The following is a 25,071-nucleotide window of genomic DNA, read 5'->3' as shown; positions in this document are numbered from 1 at the left end:
TCAATTTCCTCACCTGTGGCGTATAGATGAAATTATCCGTATATTATCTTTTTGCCAGATAGTCTTAAGAACTTATCATTTCAGTTCTTAATTGCCGTATCAAATAGTTTCTGGTGCTTGATAAATGTTGAGTAAAAACAAGTGTTCGGGGAGAAAAGCGCAGCGTAATTTGGATGCCCTGTTTTCCTCTCCTAAAGGTCTGTTGCAGGTGTCCTCGAGGTCGTGAGGGATGAGTTCCCTGTGTCCCTCTCCAACAAAGGGACAGCAGAGTGCACTCCTCCGAAAATTCCAGGGTGCAATGCAAGCCTCAGACTTACCCTTGCTCGCCTTTACTCCCCCACCTCGGACCCTGCGCTCCAGTCCCGAGCGGATGGGTGAGCAGGAAAGGGCACCAGGCGCCTTTAAATGCTAATGAAGTCGATGCCCAACTCCGAAGCCAATTTTCCCCACCCTCTTCCCTCGCCCGCCCTTCCCTCCCCGGCCCGTGCGCCGCCTAGAAAAACTTGTGCGGGGCCATTTTTGGGGCAGTAAGATCGAGCGAGGAGCCCAAGAGCGAGCGCGCAGCCCGAAAGCTCGAGCCGCCTCCGCCACGAGACCCCACCCCGGCCGCCGCCGCCTGCGCCGCGAGATCCGCACCGGCCTCCCCGAGAGCGAGCCCGGCCGCCGCGACCACCACCCGCGCTAACCGCCGACCAACCGCCACCGAGGTGCCCGAGTGAGAGCAAAGGAGGCGGCATGAGCGAGGCGGGCGAGGCCACCACCACCACCACCACCAGCACCGCCCTCCCGCAGGCTCCGGCGGAGGCGGCCGCCGCCGTCCCCCAGGACCCCGCGCCCAAGAGCCCGGTGGGCGGCGGCGCTCCCCAGGCCGCGGCCACGGCGCCTGCCGCCCTCGTCGCAGGAAACCCCGGTGGGGACGCGACCCCCGCGCCCACGGGCTCCGCGGCCCCCGCCGCTTCAGCCCCCGCCGGCGGTGAAGACGCGGAGAAAAAAGTTCTCGGTGAGTCAGTCCCGGGAGTGTGGGGCTGCTCCGGGCGGGGCTGGCAGCAGCCGGCTGCCGAGCACGTGTGGGCATCTCCAGCTGCATTCCCCCTGGGGAGGGGGCTCCGTGCGGGTTCCCTGGGAGGCCGGGGCCCCAGTGCAGGTGGCTGCAGCCCGCCGGTGCTGCAGGCCCTCCCAGGTGGGCGCGTGGCGCCCTGCGCTCCTCGCCGCCCGGTGCGCGTCCCTCTTGGTCCTGGGCCAGCAAGTTGCGTCTCAACTTTGGTCACTGTCGCACGTTCCCGAAGTGGGGAGTGCCTCGGTCCAAAGAGAGAGGAGCGGCACTCTGGGAGCGGACCCAGGGTGGGGATGGAGGTGGATGTCGGGGAGAACAAACACGTGGGACGGAACTTTGGAGTCGCTGCTTAGGATCTGGGTGGGGAGAGGATTTCCTCTGGGGAGGAGTGAGGCGCTAGTAGGAGACGGAAAGGGAAGGTGCAAAGGCTTCTTGCTGGGGAGGCTCAGGTGTCCGTCCCTGACGCCCTTCCCACATTGGCGTGCTTCTGTCGGCCACATGCTGGGAAAGGGGTGTTGCAATCCTCTTGGGTCTTGGTCTCGTGTCTCCCTCCCTCCCTGTGCCCACTGCTACGAGGAACCTGTTTCACTGTTTACCAATCTCCACACGTTTTCCTTTTTCTGGACTGTGGGAACGCACTTGGTGCAGCAGCTGGAAGAACGTCGTAGGAAGTGTGGGTATGACGTTTGTTCAGTACATCGTTATCTTAGGACTTGTAACTTCGGAAAGGAAATAGGCAGATAAGACGTCCAGGTTTGGGGTGGGGGGTGGAGCATCAGAAAGGGTTTCTGTGGTCGCGGTTGGTTTTGTCACATACTACATTCAGCCTTCTCTCAAGTAACGCCCTGTATGAGGCCTTAATGAGGCTTTCAAAGCAGGTGGGTGGAGAATAAGCTTTCTCAAGGGTGTGTGCCTGTATCATTCACTCTGTTTTAAACAGGAAAGTTAAGAGATGATGTAGGATGCTTCAGAGAAATGTTCAGTATTTTGGGTGGGGTGTGTTGGATCTCTCTTCGTCTTCCCAGTTTTCTAGGAAGAAAATTAAGGGAATAATGTGAAGAAAGTAATATGAGTCCATGTTCCCCACCTTGAGAAGCCTGTTTTCTTGTTTTACTGTTACTACCAACAACATGCTAAAGGTAACCTGTGTAGGTTAAGGAATAAAATAGCCCTCATTTTGCTGGAATTTTAAAAGTTAAGTCTCGTGGGTATTGAACTGTGGTATTTCCAACAAGTGTCTTTTGGAAAACTTCATGCCAAATGTCTGAGAGAGACAACTTTGGGTTATCCAAAAAGGTGTTCAGATCTGTCCATTTTTATTTATTTATTTTTTTTCTGTTATATAAAGGGAATTTTGTGGTTTTTCACTTAATCCTTCTACCTTTCTGGATCTAAACTAACCTTTTGGATTGTCAAAGATGAAGGAAACAGATAAAGTTAATTTTGTCAACCACCAATTGCTCTTAAGCCTCTACCACATCCTGATGACAAGTCTGGAAGTCTTTCATCTTTCCACTGTAACTCGGACTCTCAAAACGAAGGAAAGTCTTATACATGACATTTTAACACTGTCTCTGTCCACTGTGTTCTGCCATCTCCTTTTCTTTGCCAACCAAACACATGGGTGCCCAAAATGTGCCAGGCACAGTGCTGACTGAAATGGAATTCGGGTTTTGGAATCTCCCATTCTAGTTTTTACAGACAGTCTTTAACTTCAGTGTACATATAGCCAGCCCTGGCCAGGAAAAGTAGTTTGCCTGAATGAAAGGAAACAAGACTCCCTTCTGATGAGCATTATGGAAGCCATAAGATTATCCTCTCTCTGCCCATCATCGCTCTTTGTATATGTGAGTGAGTTTATCGTTTTAGAGCAAGAAGTGTGCATGAATGTGTTTGGCCATATGAAGTCGCTGAAAATATTTGTGGGATTAGGAAAAAATTTTAAAGCTAGATTGGGGAGTAAAAGAACCTTTGACCTTGATTGAAGTTAGACTTGCAAATCATTTTTTTTTGTTTTTTCCCCCTATTTGTGTTGCCTTTGTAATCAAGGTTATTCCTTTGACAGTGGTTGGCATTAACTTAATATGAAAAGTGAGTCAAAAACGGTTCCTTTATATTTTCCTAGGTCATTAGCAAATGAACGCTGGCACAAGTGGCAAATCATTTGAAATAATGTATGGCTTAACAGCGTATGATTTATCAAAACAGGCCACTTCTGTGTACATTTGCATCTAAAACATTTTTTTTTTCTTCTTTGCCCTACTGCTCTAATTAGAATGGCCTAAAACTACAGATTCCAGTGGTTTGATCTCTCCATTGGGAAGGTCTTCCTTTCCTGGTGTCAGAGCCGGAGACTGCTCAGTCAGCAGTGGGCTGAATGACTCTGAAGGCATCAAGAGTAGTATATTTTTTCTTTTTATAAAGAGCTGAAATACTTCCTCAAGCATATCAATCTAGCAACACTCAGAATTAACCTTGCCCACAACAAAACAAGTCCTAATTACTATTTTGGTCTTGAGTCAAAAAACTTAATCCTTATTGTTTATCCTTGGAAATTATAAATTTTGTATCTCAGAGAGAGGCAGCATGGATTAATGTTAATTGTTATTTTCATTCTCTACTAAGTTTTTTTTTTGTTTTTTGTTTTTTTAAGGTACTCTATTGTCACATTTCCTGTTTCATTGACTCTTGATAATTGCTTTATCCATTTTCTGAATTTAGACGTAGGCATTTCCTAGAGGTGCTGAATTTGGCAATTCACAATTGATTTAAAGGAGTAATCTCATACTATTGGTTTTCTCTTAAGTTCTGTTAAAATCTGGTGTGCAGAAATGGTCTCACGCATGATGGAAAATAGAGACCACAATCAAGTTTAAGAGGGGGGTTTTATAGAAAATGCTGAGTTAGATTCCCACCAACTGCAGAGAGCAGAGTAAACAATGAAGCAGAAGCCCAAGTTCATCACTGGTTTGGAAAGGCCTGTTACATCATGTCTCTAGGTAGTGAGTACACAATGAAACAGCATCAGTTCTTTTTTTTTTTTTTTTTTATCCTCACCCGAGGACATTTTTTCATTTTTTGTTCAGATAGAGCGGGAGGGAGGGGGGAGGGAGAGAGACACCCGCACCACCCAACCAGGGCGGGGACAAACTGCAACCGAGGTACATGCCCTTAGCGGGAACCGAACCTGGGTCTCTCTGGACCGCAGGCCGACACTCTAACCACTGAGCCAAACTGGCCAGGGAGAGACAGCATCAGTTCTGTTACTACACTTGACTCTTCTGATAGGCCCCCAACTGGCAACCAGAAAAGTTACTTTATGTTATATCTTTGCAGATTAACTGTTAACAAGGAGTTGCTATTTCACTTAATGAAGTTTGCCATTATTTCAGTATGAAAGTGATAAGTTAAGGTCATTTGTACTTACCTTGTTCATCTATCTACATTTTCTTGTGACCCTTCTACACTTTGAACATTTTTCAGTGTTCAAACTTTCAAGAACACAGTTTTTGTTTTTCCTTAAACAGTGTTACCACTCCTTAACTTACGACTTTACTGAAAAATTTAACAGGGGAGAAAGATTTATTCTTCCAAAAAGTATTTTTCTGTAATATCTTCACTTGCTCCATTTTCTTTTTCTAATACATTTTGGAGTTAAGCTTTTAATGATTTCCTCAGGTGTGTTTAGGCTTTGTACAATGCTATCAAGACTTAACGTGATATGAGCTTTATCTCTTTGTAGGTCAGCTACTAATTTATCTGCTTAATCCTATTTTAGCCACCAAAGTCCTTGGCACTGTCAAATGGTTCAACGTCAGAAATGGATATGGATTTATAAATCGGTATGTGTATCTCTACATGTTTCAAATACATACTTATGTTGTGGTACCAGTAGTTATAAATTCTTTACCATGCTTTATTAATGACTTGTATAAGTTTTAAGATTTTTAAGCACTGTAAATATTCTTATTTCTAAGCTACTGGTCATTAAATATTAATTGGAATACATTTTCAGAACACTGATAAGCAGCTTCTTTTATAAAATCTAGTCATAAAAGAAAAAAGGGGGGGCGGTCAGAAGTGGAAGGACCTAGAGTAGTAATTGAGTTTACATACATAATTTCAGAGATGGAGAAATGGAGTCTTAGACTTGTTAAGCAACTACCCTAAGGTCACACAACTAGTGTGTAACTGAGCTGGAACTGTCACCCAGGTCTGGTCCAAGTCCTGTGTAGAAAACTGCAGTGTTTTCTCTAAACCGTGGTAACTTCTTACCAAATAGGAATGAGAATCTAAGTGCAGGCTGTTGTTGGGAGTGTTAATGTTTTTACATGATATTAGCTCCGCCTCCCATCTTCCCTGCTTCTTAAACAGAATTTCTCCAGTTTCTTCCTTGTCTGTTTTGGTGGGGGGGCAGAGGGAATGAGTTAGGGTAGGGAGGGGGCACTGTTTCTGGTTTCAGTGTAAGGAGAGCCTAGTTCACAGCTGTGCCCTGCCCTTTTAACTGTCTTGCTTTGCTTTTGCTGGGAGGGAAATCTGGGGCTCTGATTACATACCACGTGACTTAGAAAGAGATGAGAGGAAATGGATAGTTCTGTGTGTTGAATCTGTACGCTTCATCGAAGCACTGTGGTCATGTGGAGGAGTAAGGTGGGTATCTCGGGGTTTTAGAAATGTTCATTGAGGATTGATTCCAGGCATCTGAATGGAGTATAAAGGATAAACAAAAACTTACATTGTGTTTGGAAGTCTTGGAATCTAAACTCATAAAACATTTATTCTTTGTACGTTTCTTTCCCCCCCAAGTACCTAGTACCTTTTAATTGTATTCTTTTTGTCTTTCAACAGAAATGACACCAAAGAAGATGTATTTGTACATCAGGTAAGATGGGTAATCAGTGTTACATTTCATATGTGAAGAGAGGGGTGTCGGTAATGTGCTGACGTGCCATTCCCAAATGCAGTCATGTACATTATTATTCTACCCTGAACTCTTTTAAATGTTTTGAGAATATGTTTATCAAAGCTGGGGACCGTGAAACACAGAAGGGCCTAGGAGAGAAGCGACAGGAGAGCCCAGGCGGGGCTGCCGTCAGCCCACTGGAGAGTCAGAGAAAAGGGGCCATTGCTCCCCTGGTTGCAGGTCTCGAGGGGTCCTTTAAGAGTTTCGGGGATGCCGGCCTGTGGGGGAAGAGGGGGAAGGGAAAGGCGCAGGCGTGCCCCTGGGAGAGAGTGTGCACTACCCTAAACTCTTTCTGTGATTTTATTTTGTCAAGAGAGCTTAATTCCACATTTTAAGATTGGCAAATAAGCCCTTCTGTACCCTCATAGTAACTGTTTTCAAACAGTTTTTATTTTTGAATGGCATGAAAGTGATATTTAGTTAGATCATTTTTAAATTTTCAAAGCCTTGGAGTTCTTAGCAAAACCCCTGTTTCTGTGTTGGTGTTCTGTCCTCCTGACTGTCTCCCCCTTTGTGTTTGGCTAGAAGCCATCTGACTTTTGCCTGGGTGGGTGTTGGTTAAAGCTCCTCTCTCAGAGCAGCTCTAATTCGAAGTAAAGGTGTGTGTGTAAGGACCCGAGAAAACTCCCATTTCCAGGATAGTCCTCATCCCTGTTAAAGGGAGGCATGGTGAGCACGTGGCCAGGTCAAAAGGCCCTTGGATTCTAAGCAAGTGCAGAAAATGAGAAGCCCATATGGAAAATATGGGCTTCTCTGTTACAGGATCTCAGTCTTTCTTTACATTATTAGCCTAGGATATTATTTATTCTATTATCATGTATTCTGGACTTACTTTAAAAGTAAGTTAAAATAAAAAATACCTATCCTTATTGTTCTTTTTGTATATTCAGTTTTCAATGAATTGTATCAAATATGTTGTATATAGTGTATAACAATAGGGAAGCATCGAGGCAGGTACTGTTACTAGCAGATTTACCTGCAGGGCTCTGTCAAGCATCTGGTTTGCAGTGTTGTCTTCATTTAGAAGATGGGGGGGGGGAGTTGGGGTGTGGTGTGGTGACTGGAGATAGTGACAGCTAAGAATAAACTCTCTGGTTGTGGTTTCTGTTGTTTATATGTCTGCCTGACTAGATATATTTCAGTTGTACCTAAATAACTTGGATAGATTTTTGTGTGTGTGTGTTCACATACAGTGACTTTTTAAAGTCATAACAGACTGACAGGAAGTGTTGCTTATACCAAGAGGCTACGGACCTTTTGGGGTAAGAACTCCGAGTTTGGTGACTGCTGGAATAAAAGGACCTCACAAGTTTCTGTGCTGGTGGCCAGCTTTGTTAGCCTGTGAGTAAGTGTGTGACCTGATTCCAGCCCCTGGGAGGCTGTGTGGTGAGTCACCTCCCTGTGTTGAGGCCTGCCCAGTTTAACAGGAAAAGGGGAAGGAGCGAGCCTGCAGGGAGGGGCTGGCTTTGGAGTGGCTGAGTGTTGAGCTGCCTGCGCGCGCATGTATCCTGTCCTGAACTGCCTTTTTCCTCTGTGGGTGAAGTCTCCACTCTATTGGCTCATTCTTTTATTTTTTTTCCCCTCCCTCCTACTCCAGAGTGAGGGAAGGGCTGGATTACACATGCCTAATCGCTTTATAAAATAAGGTTGACCTAGTTCCATAGAAACTCAGAGCCCCTTTAACTGCTTAGAGATACCAACTGAAGGAATGGAAATACGTAGCAGGAGTTACTCCACGTCCTTTAACTTGTTGAAAAGGAAAAGTCTGTTCATAAGCAGATATTTAGGTGCAGATGTTTAATGCAGGGTAACATCTTTATTAACCTTTTAATGTATGGTCAGGGACATATGCATGGCACGATGGGGAAAATATTGAATAAATATATTGATGCAGCACAGGGATGTGAATTCCCCTATCTATTCCCCACCCACCCTTTCTGCAGGCCGCATTGTGAATATGACCTCAGATACATCACTTAGTAGCCTCATGTTTCCTCATCCATGAAATGGGTGGTAAGGTGGGCGAAATGACAGATTATCAGTAATGTTCTGATTCCTGAAATAATTTTGTATATTTTATTCAGAAATACTTACCCCTTGGCATTTTCTAATTCCTTTTTTCTATTCATCATCTCCCCTCCCCTTCACACATTCTTTAATATTTTTTGAGGTTTGCAGTTTTTCTGCAGAAACTTTATACCTAAAATGTGTGCTTGGTCCTGGCCAGTGGGACTCAGTGGTTAGAGCTTCGGCCTGCACACAGAAGGGTCTTGGGTTTGATTTCCGGTCCAGGGCACATATCTGGGTTGCAGGTTTGATCCCTGGTCCTGTTCAGGGTGTGTCTCACATCCATATTGTCTCCCTCTTTTTCTCCCTTTCTCCCCCCTCCTCCTCCTTCATTCCTTCCCTTCCTCCCTTCCATTCTCTCTCAAAATCAATGGAAAAAATATCCTTGGGTGAGGATTAAGAAAAAATAAAAATTAAATTAAAAAAATAAAATTTGTGTGTGTGAGAGAGAGATTTCATAAAAGCACCTCCACACAGACATTAATGGAGCTACATTCTGAATTGTAGATGATTACTAGATGAACGAATATATCCAATATCATGACTGGGTGATCAGGCTGTAACAGAAACGTAACTACACGTTCGGTTTAATGCACCTACCAACATGAATTTTGAAGGATAACATGAATCAAGAAAGTAATAGTGTTTTTTTGTTTTGTTGTTTTAGAGATTTAGGTTACCAGGAGAATGATGATCTTAAAAAGTAATAATAGCTCAACATTTCTTCAGTATACCCAGTAAACTTGAAAGCAGTGAAATGCTACCCATACTGACATATACTGTATTTAGAATTTCTCTTCTCTTTACAGACTGCCATCAAGAAGAATAACCCACGGAAATACCTGCGCAGTGTAGGAGATGGAGAAACTGTAGAGTTTGATGTGGTTGAGGGAGAGAAGGTGAGGGAAGGTGGCGGTTGGTACTGCATACTGGCGTTTTCTGTCTGAGTAATTCACACTACTTTGGATTTTGTTGTATAATAGGAAGAAGTGACTTTTAAGTAGAAATATTTTTGATTATTGGGTGTTATAGATATTCTTAGATATATAATAAAGGGAAAAGTTAATTTCTCATTAAAAACGGTAAACCCTATTTAATTATGGAAGGAGAAACTCAATTTTCAAGATTTAAAATAATGTTTTCATACTAAATATTTTAAAAATAGATTAAAATTTAACTTGTTTCATACGAATAAAATTTTCAGGCTGTGATTTTTAATAGTATAAGTGATACACAGTGAAGAGTGTCTTAATTTCAATGAAAGAAGATTCAGCCCAGCCGGTGTGGTTCAGTGGTTGAGATTGCTCGACCCATGCACAAAGCGGTTTCCGGTTTGATTCCTGATCAAGGCACATGCCCAGGTTTGGGGCTCAGTCCTTAGTAGGGGGAATACAGGAGGCAGCCAATCGATGTTTCTCTCTCATCAATGTTTCTCTCTCTCTACCATTCCCTTCCTCTTTCAAAATCAATGGAACAAACATCCTCTCTCTAAAAAATAAAAATCAATAAAATCATATTTAAGAAAAAAAAAGAAGATTCAAATTCAATATAATCATTGTGTTTTCTGTTTGGCTTTGATTTTGAAAAGCTGAAGTCTTCATGATGGACTGTATAACAACTTTGTTCAGATGGAGCTAATTGATCATCTTGAAATGTATCTCCAGTTTTTTTTTAATGCTGTTATATATTTAACTCCAATATTAGCAATGTCCTCTCTGTTTTGATTTTAATCAGCAGTCTGTTACAGATATCAGTAAAACAACATAGCATTAAAAAAATTAAAGCCATATATGGTATAGCCACTATGGCAGTTAATCATGGCAGCTGAATTATAAACTAACCAGGTGAATGACTAGTTAACTCCCATGCATGTGCTTTTTCCACGTAAATACATACCATCGCATAGTCTTACTTTCTTAGTGGCTCCCAAACTGTTCTTTTTTTTTTTTTTTTCCTTTATTGATTTTAGAGAGAGAGGAAAGGAGAGGGAGAAAGAGATAGAAACATCGATAAAAGAGAACATCAAGTGGTCACCTCCTGCATACCCCTCACTGGTGACTGGGCCCACAACCTGGGCATGTGCCCTGACCAGGAATCGAACCAGCGACCTCTTGGTGCATTGGTCGACGTTCAACCTGTGAGCCACACAGGCCGGACACCTGTTCTGTTTTAAAAAGAAAAATGCTTTATTTCATTTGATATAGTAATTTAAATGATGTCTTTACTGATTTGATTCCCAGGGTATCTTGCAAATCTCTTGGAGTTTCAAATCACCCTCTAGTAAATGCTGGCCTGTAATGATCTCTAATATTTTGTTTTGTGAGATAACATCACCTCTGTGTTTTTTGGAACTGGAGGTTTTACAGATTGATGTAGAGTGTGAAATATACTCTTTTGTGTCATTGTTTAATTTTTTATATGTTTGAAGCATTATTTTATTCATTTGTCCATATGAGAATAAGAAGACTAAGTCTGCTCTTAGGATAATAGGGGAAGGTGTGTGGAATTTATTACTAAATCAAGGACCCTTCTTTCCCTTTGTGCCAACTTTCACTCTTGGTCATTGCTGGACAGAGGCACATGAGCCCACGAATAGGGACTCTCTTGGTACCTCTTAGAGTAACGTAGCTTTTGACATTTTCTCGGAAGATGCCATTATCTCAGTTGTTTTCCACTGAGGAGTATCCTTGCTGATCTAGTGTTACTTCTTTTACAGTTGTGTTATATTTACCAGTTTGTGTTCTTCAAAGAGGTACACACTGCTCTTGAACTTAGTATGACCAAACAGGAAGGCAGAGCTTCGGCTATGTGAGCAAACAAGCTGTATACATCAAATACCTTGCTCACCTCATTAAAACTTGGGTATATTTTTGAGGTCTAACAATAGGAGTGTTAGTACGTTCTGCCAGTCTAACACTCTGGCTGTCTAAGGCTGTTATGGGGGAGGGTTTAGCTTCTTCTGAATTTTGAGGCTGTCTATTTTCTACCTCAGGGCGCTGAAGCAGCCAATGTGACTGGCCCAGATGGAGTTCCTGTAGAAGGGAGTCGTTATGCTGCTGATCGGCGCCGTTACAGACGTGGCTACTATGGCAGACGCCGTGGACCTCCCCGTAATGTATGTTGGTCTCTCTTCCTAGTCAGTGATGGGAAGAATGTTTACACCTAAAATTAAGTGCACATACTTAGAGCAGATAAATACTGTATCTTTTTTTTTTTTTTGATGGGAAACATTTTGTGCCCATTATTTATTCATAGCCACAGGTCTCATTAGAGAAACTTGCCATTGAAAAGTTGCATCTGTTTGTATGTACTTGGCTGCAAGTAACAGACCTTTAAGTACATTGTACCAAGAAAGCTTCATTAAGGTAGGCTGTGCCAGGGTTGTCCAAAAAGGCATTCTCTTCACCGGGCTTTTTCACCTGAGCAGAACCTAGTCTTAGGGCAGTCACTGTAAAGGGGAATGGGATTCCCATGATTGGCTCAAACCTGTTGTTTTATCCCTTGGCCTTGGCACTGTTGACCTCTAAGAAAATCATTGGTTGGCAAGGAAGAATGGGGATAGCTTGGGAACAGGCAAACAGTTTGGGCCACAGAAATACTACATTTACTTTAAGTAAGTGGCTGTTTTATTTAGCATAGCATTTACTTTATGTTAAAGTAAGGAACTAGTAATTCTCTGGATTTTAGTTCTTCAGATTGGTGCCAATCCAGGTGAAAAGGTTTACAACCAAGTCTGGCTAGAGCTTTCTCAGGAGGCTCAGTGTAAATACTTCCAAAGCGCCCAAAAAGAATGCCACTCATTTGTGGTCATGAGGATTCTATAAATTTGAGTCACTTTTTCATGTGTCTAGAATTAGTACCTGGGATTGACACCACAGAATAAAACTCATGATGTTTTGAGAGCACGGGATTGTGGCTATGTCAGTCACCCAAGGAAAACTTTTGAAAAATCTCACCAGGATAAAATATCTGCAGATGGAGAATGGTTTTATTTCCACACTTTGATAGATTTACATCTCTCTGCTTTCCCTCTTCATTGTGTCATCTTCACCCCCTGCCCACACTGACTTTTATCAGATTGCTTAAGATATCTTGTTTTACTCTTTCTGTGTTTTTCTAACCCATGTTTTGCTTATTCTGTTTTTGTTTTTGTTTTGTTTTTTTAAAATAATAAGCTCTGTAGAGGGTGGAGGTAGGAATGAGCTACTGTAGCACTTACTGCAGCAGGTTAACTCAAGTTCATCAGCCTCCCGAAGCTCTAGTTGTGATGATTTTGATTCCTAGGTTAATTTGGAAATAAAAATGGAAGAACCTTTAGTGAAAATTTTTCCTTTAATGACTTTTCTCCTCAGCTGGAAATTTGAAGTCTTGCATGTTAAAGATATTTAGAACTGTTAAAATTCTGAAAGTGTACATAAATGAAGTTTTTCTGTCATAACGTTTTTTAAGTCCTTAGAGTTCAAGATGTTTGGTTATTGATGCTGCCGTTGTTCTTGTGAAAAATGAAAGATTTGGCTGTATACAACTCAAAAAGATGCGGAAAAGTCTAAGAGAAAAACTGCTTACGAAGTCTCACACTTAATATTTTGGTGAACGTTTTCTATGCTGTGTCTTTATGTAATTAGGGATCATATCTGATACAGGTTTTACGAAGTGTAGAATGGCCCGATCTGCCTGAAATTAGACTAGCTCAAGGTTCGTTGAAGCTTTTCCTGTTGGGGAATTTAGTTGCCCATGTGGGCTTGAGCTGGAGGGTTCTAAACTTACATATCCTCACCTTCCAAAGGAAACAGGCCATTAATTGTTGATTTTTAATTTATTTATTTTCAGGAAATGTAGTTATTTCTCTTAAGACTGCCTTTGGCATTTGCATATCCCCCTTTAAAGTAAGATTTAAAAAATTATTTGAGGGATGTTTGTTTTTATTTTTAAATATGAAATACTAGTATATGATATGGTAGTTTAAATACAGGAAAGATTATACAATGAGTCAATGATTCCCTTTGTTAGTAAGACCTATATTTAGAAACTACCTGTATCTATTACTTACCACCATCTGTTAAAGTGCAATTAAAATTTTATTCTTAAACATTTAAAGAAAAATCATGCCATAAGTCAGTGGTTCTCAAACTTTTTTGGTGTTTGGACCCATTTATATGCTCAAATATTATATTGAGCATATAATACCTTTAACATTTATTATATTAGAAATTAAAGCAGAAATTTCAAAAATATTCAGTTGATGTAAAATAAACTCATTACATGTAAATATAAATAACATTATTATGAAAACTGTATATCTTAAAATTGAGAAGAGTGGTGTTGCTTGATATGTTTGCAAATCTCTGATGTTGGGTTTACTAGAAGACAACTGAATTCTCGTATCTCCTGCATGCAGTCTGCTGGGAGACCCCATCACACACTGACGAGGAGATGGGAACAGGCACGTGGCATCTTCATAGCATTATGAGAATAGTTTGACCTTGATAATCCCCCGAAGGGTAACAGAGATCCTGTCCACACTTCGAAAACAGCTGCAAGACGTATACCATGTAGAACAAACTGTTGATAACACTACAAAATAGATTTTTCTGCCCTGACTTTGCCCCAGTGGATGGCAAATGTTAGGAGAGACACCTGTGGCTGAGCTCAATATCATAAACATTGTAGATATTCTTTGGGTGGTTGGTCAGCTGATATTCGTCAATCCTAATGAGATGATTTAAAGTTATTATAGATTGATTGCTTTTGCTTCTCTGCTTCCTGGTATTTATCTGCACAGATCTATTTTAATCTTAATGTAGTTTATCCCAGGTAATCACATGATGATCTGGGTTAAATGCATTTTGTCTGTATGAAAAAGGATTATTCCTTTGGGGAAGATATTTTTCTTTTGGTGATATTCATCCTAAGTGGTATTCTTTGGTTCTTTCCTTGCTGAAACTTCTTCTGAATCTCTGTTTCTTTGCTTCGCTAGTACGCTGGGGAGGAGGAGGAGGAAGGGAGCGGCAGCAGTGAAGGATTTGACCCCCCTGCCACTGCCGGGCAGTTCTCTGGGGCCCGGAGTCAGCTGCGCCGCCCCCAGTATCGCCCTCAGTACCGGCGGCGGTTCCCGCCTTACCACGTGGGACAGACCTTTGACCGCCGCCCACGGGTCTATCCCCATCCCAACAGAATGCAGGTAAAATTGCACCTGGGACTTCTCTTCAGCAATCCTCACCCCTCCGTCCTTCCTCTGCCTCTTCCTCCTCCTCCTCCAACACCAGCTGCTGGAAACAAAACCTTGCTTGTGGCTTCCTGGTGCTACAAAAGCTGAGGCAAGGCCTGTAGTCTTTCATTCTAGTAATATTTCTAAAAACACAAGCACATGAGCCATGCCTATAATTGGGGACCCTGGTGGGTAGGTTATAGTTTCTAGCTTATGGAAGAATAAAAGTGGAGAGACCATGGTGTGCATAAAAGCTGAAAGTCCGAAGTCAGACAGGCCTGGATTTGAATCTTGTCTCTGCTACTTATTTGTGAGCTTTTAAAAAAACCAAACTTTAGAGAGATTGACTCGTTCGTCCATTAAATGGTGGCAATAAGGGGCCCCTACCATGGGGCTTACAATGATTAAATTAAAGGTAATGCTTGAGTGCGATGCCTCAGGATAGTCAACATATATAAAGTCCTTAATTTAGATGAGATGGTATTTATTGTTCAGAGGAGATTGTTGATTATTGATTTATTCCTTTTTTTTTTTTTTAACCACAAAATATTGATGACAGCTATTGTGAACTTGACCTATAAATTTAAGCCTTATACCAACTTTGCAGTCCCTGGAAACTTGGAAAACTTAGGTTAGGATATCATTTTTGTTATTACTAGCTACAAACATTTCCTCGTAGTGTCCTTGTGTTGTTTTTCCACCAAGTGTTTTGACTGAACATTATGTTCAGTCTGTTCTTTGCTACCCTTTCTCCTGTCCCATCATGCATGACTGTGTTCTTTCTACATTGCTTCTTGTTTTTTTCTCTTCTGCTCTTTAACAGCTGTCCATGACAAATGTGCTAAAAATAGCAAGTAGACTTACGTATATGGAGAGCTCGGGTACATGAGGCATAGTAGGTTTCTTTAGGGCAGCACTTTGGGCTTCTAGGAAGTGAAGACAGGAGTCGGTGAGATTGTAATCCACGTTTATATTTAGTATGTTAGTAGTACCTTCCTGAAATAATCATTTTTAGTATTTAGCATATGCACATGCCATATTTTTTGAGAGCATAATGATTCTTTACTGCATTGTTTGAAATGAAGTATATTTCACCTTAGGACTTGAAAGTTGAAAGCAAAGTGATTCTTTAGTACCACGTAGAACATCATTTGCAGAAGCTGGTGGAGAACTGATTTTAAAAATATATGCTTATTCTGAGAACTGCATGTAGTTGTTTTCACTTGGGCTGAAAGTCTTACTATAGAGTCCATATCCTAAGTAAAAGATGTCTTAGACTTTTTTCCAACAGTTTTCCTTAGACTCTTTCTAATGCATACCATGTTTGACATTCACTGAGTTAGAGGTCTGTAAGCTAACCAGTAGCATCAAGTGAAAATTCCTAAAACTTTCTTCCATCAAACTAGGCTACTTCAAGGTTGTCAGTGTAATGTCTTAAACGTCTAGAGAGATCTCTATATGGTAAAAATTATTGAGGTCAAATAGAAAGTTTTTCCAACATTTTCTACTATATGCAGAACTCTAACATTTATTCGGCACAACAGGAAAAAAAATATATATATATACAGGCCAGTAGTATGTCCCTTATGTACCATTTAGTCATTCAGTGACCAAATGACTTCCATTGTTTTAAGATAATAATTCTGTGTGTTTGAAAATTAAGTAGAATTGGTCACTGAACTAATATAAACTGTAGTCTTTGAGAAAATAATTTATTTTGCTAATCAAAGTTCCTGAGGAAGAGGCAACTTTGCTTTTTCAGAAAACTGAAGGGGGACTCGTGGGTTGGGATGGGATGAGTGGGGAGGAGAGGGCTAGGCGGTAAGGTTGGGGTGCTGGTTTAGGGCAGACCAAGCATGCCTGGTAGGCCATGGTAGGAACTGTTGGTGTACTGTGAATGTGATAAAAAAAAGCCAGTAAAAGAATCTAAACAGGGAAGCAACATTAAGGAGCTCATTGGACTGTTTCTAGAGACTGGACCCCTGGAGGCAACATGTAGGGAGATCAGCTCCTGAACTTTCCCTGTGGAGAGCGGTCAGGCATGGATTGGAGTCTAGCAGTGGAGGTGTGATAAGAGGTCAGATTCAGGAAATGTTTTCAACATAAAAATGATGGCACTTGATGTTGGAGTGAATGTGTGATGTTAGGAGTGAAAGATGCCTCTAAGGTTTTTTATGTAAGCAAATGTAGGAAGACTGAAGAAAGATCAGGTTTGGAGGAGGGGTGGAAATCATCAGGAGGTCTTTTCCTCACATCAAATTTTGTCTCCGAGTGGAGATATCAGGTAGGCAAAAATGAAATACAGAAAACAAAGCAGAGTCAAGAGGTAGAAAGTGGCTTGAGTTAAGATGGTGTCATTTTCAGTACGGTGGCTGACAGTCGTTGGTGCTCTATTTGAGCAGAGACCTGGGGAAGCACAGGGGCGAGTCATTGGGGTGCTGGGAGTGGCGTGCATGGCAGAGGGCTTGGCGAATGCAGAGGCTGAAGGGAACCTGGAGGAGAGAGATGAGACTGTACATACAACTTTGGAGACGAAAACATATTGAAAGACAGGGTGTAGGATGAGATTAACTATAACACGAGTGTAGGTAGAAAATGGGTCCTAGGACTGGGTTCAGAGGCATACCAAACGGTTAGAAATTAGGAAGATGGGAGTCTAACAAGTGATAATGGGAAGGAGCAGATATAAAAATGCATTTCAACAAGGACGTGCTGTGTTAAATGCTGCCAAAAAGTGGAGGAAGTTAGGTTGAGAATTGATTACTGTGTTTTGTAACTTGGAGGTTAGTGATATGGTAAGAACAAAAATATGATTAGAATGAATTCGAGAGAGAGCCAAAGGGGAGGAAGTAGAGGTATTTTCTTCCCCTTTGAGGAGGTTTCTGTGGTGGCGATGATGGGTTTTCTTTAGTGTATATGTTTGTAAAGGAGTTCAAAGAAATGGGGCCGTATCTGGAGGAGGATATAAAGTTAGGGCAAGGTTTGGGGTTGATTTCATTTTGTTTTTACATTGAGTGAGTTCTGTCCTGGTTTCCCTTACCTCTTCCCTCACCAGCAGCTTACTCACGATGCATTACATGGGCAGATCAAATGCCACATACTCATACACTCATTTATATGTGTGTTGTTTATAGTGTGTATGTGCATATATATTCATGTGTGTGTTCCTTATTTCCTTATTTCTGCTCACTGAAATCAGTGACAGTTTGATAGCATTGAGCTTCCTAAATACCAATAAAAGGAAGTTCCTTTGGAGAAGTGGCTGATTTCAGATCTGGGCCAGAGAAAGCACAATATGAGCCTGGAACATCTTGTTGTGCCAGAAAGCAAGGAAGTACTCAAAGAATTTTGGAGACATGTCGAAAGGACATGAGACAGCTTGACTGTGTTCCCATTGGCCAGTAATGATAGTAACAGATTATAACCCATTGAATAAAGTAGAAAACTATGAGTCTGTACAGATATAAATGAATGAATGAGTAAGTGAATGAATGAATGAACATATTGAGAATTTGATGAGGAATGAAGTATTTACAGACTTAAAACGCATTTCACAAAATCTCCCTAAATTACAAAGGGGAAAGACTAAACCCCTAGCAGAAGAGCCTTGGCAGACACCACCCCAACTAGTGCTCACCATGAACACTGTTGCCATCCGACTGGCTGGATGCAGTGTCCCTTCTGTGGGTTCCCTGCCACCCGTGCATAAACTGTAGTGTGGGAAACACCAGGCAGTCTACACCGAGGTGTATTTTATGGAACATCTGGCCTGTAATCTTTAAAAGCATCACGATCATGGAAACCAAGTAGGAATTGAAGGACTGCACCAGAAAGACAGACAACTAAATCCAGTGCATGGTTCTAAGTGGGTCTTTTTGCTGTAAAGGATATTATTGGTGAAACTTGAAACGATGGGTGGTGTTTCAGCATGTTTCTGTGCCTGGATGGAAATGATGGAGTAGAAAATGGAGAATGTACACAGTGAAGGAGAGGTAAAGAGTTAACCGCCTCTCGTAGGGAAGAGAGGGGTTGGCTGTGGGTATGAGCTTGGACCGCGTACCAATGTAATGAGAGAGAAGAAAATTTCAGAGGTGGTTGTTGTTGGCGGGTGTGTTTGTCTTTATTCTTTCTTCCCTTGGGAGTTCTACAATAAAATTATTTCCCAAGCTTAAAATACATTTATTATCAAGGAAGTATATTTTACTTTTTAAATGTTATACTTAAATAAATAGTGCAAACAGATACAAGGAGGAAATTGTGAAAGGAAGAACTTAGAGGTGAAGGCATGGGTAAGAGGTGTCAGACAGGCTTTGAATGTGGAAATCATTAATGCTATTATTGAAGGCATACCCAGTTGATAGAATTAGTGGGTCTGAGTTTGAAAGGATTCTCACTACTCAAAAGTAGAACATTGCATTTCCTTTTACACAGTAGGTTTTCTTTCAAGAGGTGAATGGAGCACTTCAAAATGTTACATTAATGTTGTGAAATAAAATTAGTTACTCAGGAATAAGAAGACTCTTCTAGTGGGAGCGAGTTTTTCTTTCTTTTCTATCATTCACAGAGATTCGGTCAGTAAATAGTTCACTGTTACAGTTGAGAGTTCCCAGCTTTGTAAGGAAGCATTTATTTTTAACTTTTCAAAAAAATCCTGAATGCAGCTATGTGCTCTGTGTTTCCTATATCCTCTAGCATGGCGTTCATTTTCAGCCCTGTTCCCTTCTTCTAGGCTGGTGAGATTGGAGAGATGAAAGATGGAGTCCCGGAGGGAGCCCAGCTTCAGGGACCGGTTCATCGAAATCCAACTTATCGTCCAAGGTACCGTAGGTATGTAACATTTCACTCACGCCTGACCAGCTGAAGGGCTTGTGCATGACAGAAGAATGGATGAGGGTATTGTAGGTCTATTTTGTGGGTTTATCATGTAACAGAAGATGTGGCTGCTTTGTATGTCCAAGTTTGGTTAGGGACTCTGCAATATATGTTTTCAGGTGGCTTATGACATTGCCCCCCTACTTAAATCATTAAAATTTTTAGTTATCCCTGTACCAAAGCATTATTTGAATTTGATAACTTTTGCATGATATGAATTAATACTTATTTTTTAATTATATTTAATGAAATATGCAGGGATTAATTGAAGGGTAATTCAGTGGTAGTGCTACAAAGTGGTAGTGCTGGAGTGTGCCACAGAATATTTGGGATACTGAAAATTCTGTTGACTGACCAGTCTAGTGTAAGGGTTAAATTCGGCTATAGATGAAGTTGTCTGTCTGAATTCCCGCCCTACACTTAGTAGCTGTAACTCCTTTGGCAGGTTTGTGAATTCCCTGTCTGAATTCCCGCCCTACACTTAGTAGCTGTAACTCCTTTGGCAGGTTTGTGAATTCCCCAAGACTTAGTCACCAGGCCTATAAAATGGACATTGAGGAATGTTCTACAGTTGTCAGTAGGGTTCAATGTATAATGCATCTAACTAAGATGATTAGTGTGGTGCCTGGTATATAGTAAGTGCTCAATAAATATTAAATAGCCCAGCCAGTGTGGTTCAGTGAGCCTTGACCATGCCAAGAGGTCACTGGTTCAATTCCGGATCAGGGCACATGCCCAGGTTGTGGGCCCGATCCCCAGTGGGGGCATGCAGGAGGTGGCCATTTGATGTTCTCTCTCATCGGTGTTTCTCTTCCTTTCCCTCTCCCTACCTCTCTCTCAAAATCAAGAAAGAAAAAAATTTTTTTAAATAAATATAAAATATTGTTACTACCCATGATGTTAATGTTAGTGAAGGAGTGCGTTATTTTATTTGTGTTCTGTCCATGTGAAGACTGCAAATTAAGCCAGACCCTTTAAGACCCATTTTCAGTGTTTTATATTATAAGCCTTCCTGTTTACTTACCCTATCCTTGAGGTAAGTGAGAAAACGTCTTGATTCCTGAGTGACATCTATACCACCTTCAGGTTTGGCAATACCGGGTATATTGAAAGGAGAGTTACGGGTATTATTGGGGAAAGGATTTGTACCACTCTGCTTCCTTTTTCCTCACATGGTTCATTCCCGCTTTGGCCATAATCACTCTCATGATCAGTTACTGAGGACTTCCAAATAAAAGCAACTTCAGAGAAATGTCTTCATGAAAACCGAGGAGAACAGGACAGCACGTGAATCCAGCTCTGTCAGGTCCCAGCTGTGTGATCTTGGCAACGTTAGAGTTGACCTTTTTCACCTATGAAAGCAGCCAGTCCATGTGATTCCAACAAGTGCTTACTCTCTCCAAACCTCTTGGTTTTCTCACTGCAAATCTAACTCACAGAATTAGCATTGAAATCAAATCACTTACCGTGAAAACACTCCAGCACAGGCTCTGGCACGTGGTAAGTGGTGTTAGTTTTCTTCCCTTGTTTAATCCCCTTAGTCTCTGCTAAATTCGGTTCGTTTAGGGCAGATACCAGACTGCGTTTCTTCTTTGATTTTCCTCTTCTCGGTGGCTGTCAGAGTGGCCGGTAGGAACATAGTATGTGCTCAGCATATATTTATGACTACAGATAGGTTTTCAGATGAAGAGGGAAATGATGGAAACATTGGGTGTTTTCACCAAAGCTTGGTTCCATTTGCTGCATTGGCCTGTGCATAACTGAAGTGCCCGATCACTTGCCTTTTTAATCTCTAACAGTGAATGAAGCCTATGTTCTTGAGGACCCCGGTCTCGTCGCACTTTTTCTCTCTCTGTTTTATGCTCTCTCTTCTAGGGGGCCTCCGCGCCCACGACCTGCCCCAGCTGTGGGAGAGGCTGAAGACAAAGAGAATCAACAGGCGGCCAATGGTCCAAACCAGCCATCTGCTCGCCGCGGATACCGGCGCCCTTACAACTACCGGCGTCGCCCCCGTCCTCCTAATGCTCCTTCACAAGATGGCAAAGAGGTAAATGCAGCCAGTGGAGGGGGCGTTGCCAGGTTATCCTTAATCATGTCCAACTTGATTATTCTATTCTAAGAGTGGTGTTATCGTCTGATGACCAACACTTAAATATATATATATATAAAAATATGTGACTGTATATATAATAGTTTATGTAAAATGTTATTTATACATAACATTTATATACAATTATTTACACATAACAGTTTAATATGTAAGTAGTACATATTCACATATATATATATGTTTATATGTATATTAGCATTTCATTTAAGGTCCATCTAAGTTTAACTAAATGGACATTCTCTGAAAAAATTCCCGTTTTGGGGGGATTCAGAGCCAAAATGTTTAGGGCTGTCCAAACAAAGGACAGCATTTACAGAGGAGAACCTGCCTCTGGGTGCGGAAAGTAATTGCATATCATGGACTTTTTGTTAAGGAGACTGGTGGTGTTTTGCTGTTTGGAAGCCATTCCTCAGTGACACTGATTTTTGATGCATATTTGAGAGTAGATAATTTTTGCATAGCCATTTGCCTTCATGGGCCAAAGGATTCCCACTTTTGAGATCATTTTCATTTTGAACTTTCCACTGTTGCCTGAACTGATTCATTTCTGGTGTTTTGTGTTTTAGACCAAGGCAGGTGACGTGCCATCTGAGATCCCTGCTCCAGCCACCGAGCAGGGCAGTGCTGAGTGACACCAGGCTCCCGGGCACCTCCTCCACCAGCAGGTAAGAGCCTGGGCAGTCCAGGCTTAGGTTGGTATTTTCTTTTAAATGTCATTGATTTCTCAGCAATAACAGAAATTCATCTAAACTAGTTCCGGATTCACCTGGACCATTCATTCCCTCATCTCCATTGGGGTTTTGAAGAAAGAGAGGATTTGGTGGTTAAATATTTCTGAGTTTGACTTTTTTTTAGCTAGGCCTTAGGAGCATAAAGATTCAGTCAGAGTTAGAGCCAAATTCTATTTTCTAGACAGTTTTTATTTTAGTTAGTCCTTCCTTCCTTCCTTCCTTCCTTCCTTCCTTCCTTCCTTCCTTCCTTCCTTCCTTCCTTCCTTCCTTCCTTCCTCCCTCCCTCCCTCCCCCGAGGACATTTTTGCATTTATCTTCAGATAGAGTGGGAGGGAGAAAGGGAAGAAGAGAGAGGGAGAAACATCTATGTGAGAGAGACACATCGACTGGTTGCCACCCACAAGACCCCAACCGGAGCTGGGGACAAACCACAACCAAGGCTCGTGCCCTTAACAGGAACAGAACCCGGGACTCTCTGGTCCGTGGGCCGACACTCTAACTGCTGAGCCAAACCAGCCAGGGCCTGTTTTTAAATATTATAGTATTAATATGGTATACCAGGTAAGAAAACTATTAAAAGTTTTACTTTTGTGACACCTAGTGGCCAATTTGATAATTTTAAAGTTCTTGACCAGGCCTCATATTAATAACTGGAGACTGATTTGTAGAATAAACTAGATGGGTTTTTCCTTCCCTTCCCCTTTGATAAGCAACATTACTTATTTGGAGGCAGTTCAGGGCAGTGGGTATAAGCCAAGTGGTCTGTACATCCATGGCAGGATCTGCTGCTCATTTCTAGGTGATCTTGAGCAATTCATTTACTCTCTGCCTCAGTAATGTCTGCTGCTGGGAAAACGGGAACCCCAACTAGACTTACCACTTAGGTCCTTGCACAGACGTAGTGAGATGACTCCGATGAAGTGGTTAAACAAGGAGCAGGAAAGAATAACCTCTTTATAAAGGTTAGCTTATTACATTCGCTGTGGTTTCACTATTTTGTACGACTGTTCCGGTTTACAAAAAATCTGTTTTGAAAAGAGTTTTCATTCAATCAGTGAATAGTTTACAAATCTAGAGAAGATACATGTGTAGATTTTGTTTAGAGCTTTTGAAATACTGTTTTTTGAATTGCATGAAAAACGTTATTTTTGCCTTCTTATTCTTTAACTCTTGGTCATTTTGTCACTCTTTATAAGTTTGATTTTAATTTTTTCCAGGTGACCTAAAAAACTAATGACCATTCAAAAAATAAAACAAAAAGCAGACCATGACCTTACCAACACCAAAGAAACATCCAAGCAATAAAGTGGAAGACTAATAACCAAGGTGTGGACATTGGAATGTTTACAATTATTCTTTACAAAACAAACAAGTACAAAAGGAGAATGTCAGCCAATGTTTCCAGCATTTTTTCCGGGAATGCCTGCACAGAAGACGAGAGCAACCTCCCCAGTTTCAGCAGCCACTAGGTTTATATTTTTTTCCTGGTTTTTACTGTTTTGGTATATGAATTCAAAGAAGAGATATTAAAACCACATGGGGAGAACCCCAACCAAAGAAATCTGAAATATATAGTAAATGCTTTTTTTTTTTTCCCTTTTCTGTTCATTTTGGATGCTGGTGCTAAACTTCCAAGTGTCGTGATTTAAAAAGAAATTTTATGCCCTTATTTATTTCTAGGATGAGGGGAGGATAACATTTTTGCTTTCTTATGCGACTGTCTTTGAAAATGTGCAGCATGAAGTTCCTCAAAAATAAAATTTTTACCCTTGAAAGGAAAAAGTGTATAACTGGAGTATGTTTTCCTCTTTAGCATATGTTTTCTTTTTTCCCTCTCACTTCATTTACTCAATACCCTTGAACTTCCACCTCGAGGTTGTATTATATGTTTATATGTGTATCTTTCAGAAAGGGGGGGGGGTGCTCTTTGCAACCGCATTACAAATTTCTTCCCCCAGGGAATAGATGGTGCCCCAAGTTGAGAAACCAAGGTATACCTCAGTGCTGCGTGGAGAACTCAGACCCGCTGCAGCTTGCGGATTACTTGAATACACAGTGAGCCTAGGTGATGCAGGCACCACTCTGCTGGCTGGCAGGGAACAAATGAACAAGACTCGTCTCAATGAGTTTATTATATTTTGGTGAGTGAATATAGAGAATAAACAGATGTAAAATTAAATGTCAGGTGGCAGTAAATGTTATAAGGGAAAATGAATCAGGATAAAGGGATAGCACATGGCATAATTTCAGAGGGTATATTTATTTTAAGTAGAGAGAGGGGTCTCTCCTGAATGATAAGAGAATATATACACCGAGTCCTGACAGAAGGCCAATAACCACTTGAATCTCAAGAGAAGGGCATTCCCAGCAGGGGGAGCAGTGCAAAGACTGAAGAGGACCTGGACCAGGCCTAGCTAAGAAATGGCAAGCAGGAGAAAGTGGATTGTTAAGAACCTTGTATTGCCTTGGAAGCTTAAAAAGAAATAAAATTGGTAATATGCACAAGGCAAAATTATTCAAAGGTATAAAAAAGTATTTTATAAAAAATTCTCCAATGTTAGTCCTGGTTCCCTCAAGGCAACCAATTAGCATGTTTTTTTGTTTTGCTTTTTAAATTCACCCATTTCAGATACAAGTTTGTGTGTGTGAGTGTGAAAGAGATTGATAAACTGATCCAAATTCAGGGAGAGGGAAGGGTTTTTAACTATGGTTACGCTAATAATTTGACAAGCATTAGAAATAACTTTAAAATTCTGGTAACTTCACTGTCCAACTGATCCTTACTTAAATGTGTTTTAAGATGTAACATATGCTTCTTCGCACTGAGTTTTTTTTTCCACCCAGTATCTTTACTGTTTTTCCATTATCAGTGTGTAGAGTATGCTCATCATTTCTCCTGGCTATATAGCATTTAAAAAAAAATTTTAATCCTTACCTGAGGACATTTTTGCATTTATCTTCAGATAGAGTGGGAGGGAGAGAGGTAGGAAGAGAGAGAAACATCTATGTGAGAGAGACACATCGAGTGGCTGCCATCCACATGACCCCAACCAGGGCCAGGAACAA

At 41.3% G+C, this 25,071-nt stretch overlaps 1 protein-coding gene across 2 annotated transcripts; it reads left to right on the top strand.

Moving 5' to 3' along the window:
* Positions 1-532: 532 nt before the first annotated feature.
* Positions 533-23,259, top strand: YBX3 (Y-box binding protein 3). 2 transcript variants are annotated; one of them, XM_036252195.1, is made up of 10 exons: positions 533-1,000; positions 4,833-4,896; positions 5,903-5,936; positions 8,894-8,983; positions 11,077-11,199; positions 14,062-14,265; positions 19,022-19,119; positions 21,040-21,211; positions 21,841-21,939; positions 23,223-23,259. In XM_036252195.1, exons 1-9 carry the CDS (start codon positions 736-738, stop codon positions 21,904-21,906), a joined length of 1,116 nt encoding a protein of 371 aa, XP_036108088.1. In that variant the 5' UTR covers positions 533-735; the 3' UTR covers positions 21,907-21,939; positions 23,223-23,259. The 2 variants fall into 2 exon arrangements, with proteins under 2 accessions (XP_036108088.1, XP_036108089.1); XM_036252196.1 differs by lacking the exon at positions 14,062-14,265 and having other exon boundaries at positions 538-1,000.
* Positions 23,260-25,071: the final 1,812 nt, after the last annotated feature.

Source organism: Molossus molossus, unplaced genomic scaffold (assembly GCF_014108415.1).
Source record: "Molossus molossus isolate mMolMol1 unplaced genomic scaffold, mMolMol1.p scaffold_m16_p_10, whole genome shotgun sequence".
Taxonomy (NCBI): Eukaryota; Metazoa; Chordata; class Mammalia; order Chiroptera; family Molossidae; genus Molossus; species Molossus molossus.
The sequence above is the reverse complement of the archived record's forward strand: the minus strand, read 5'-3'. Positions and strand labels throughout refer to the sequence as shown.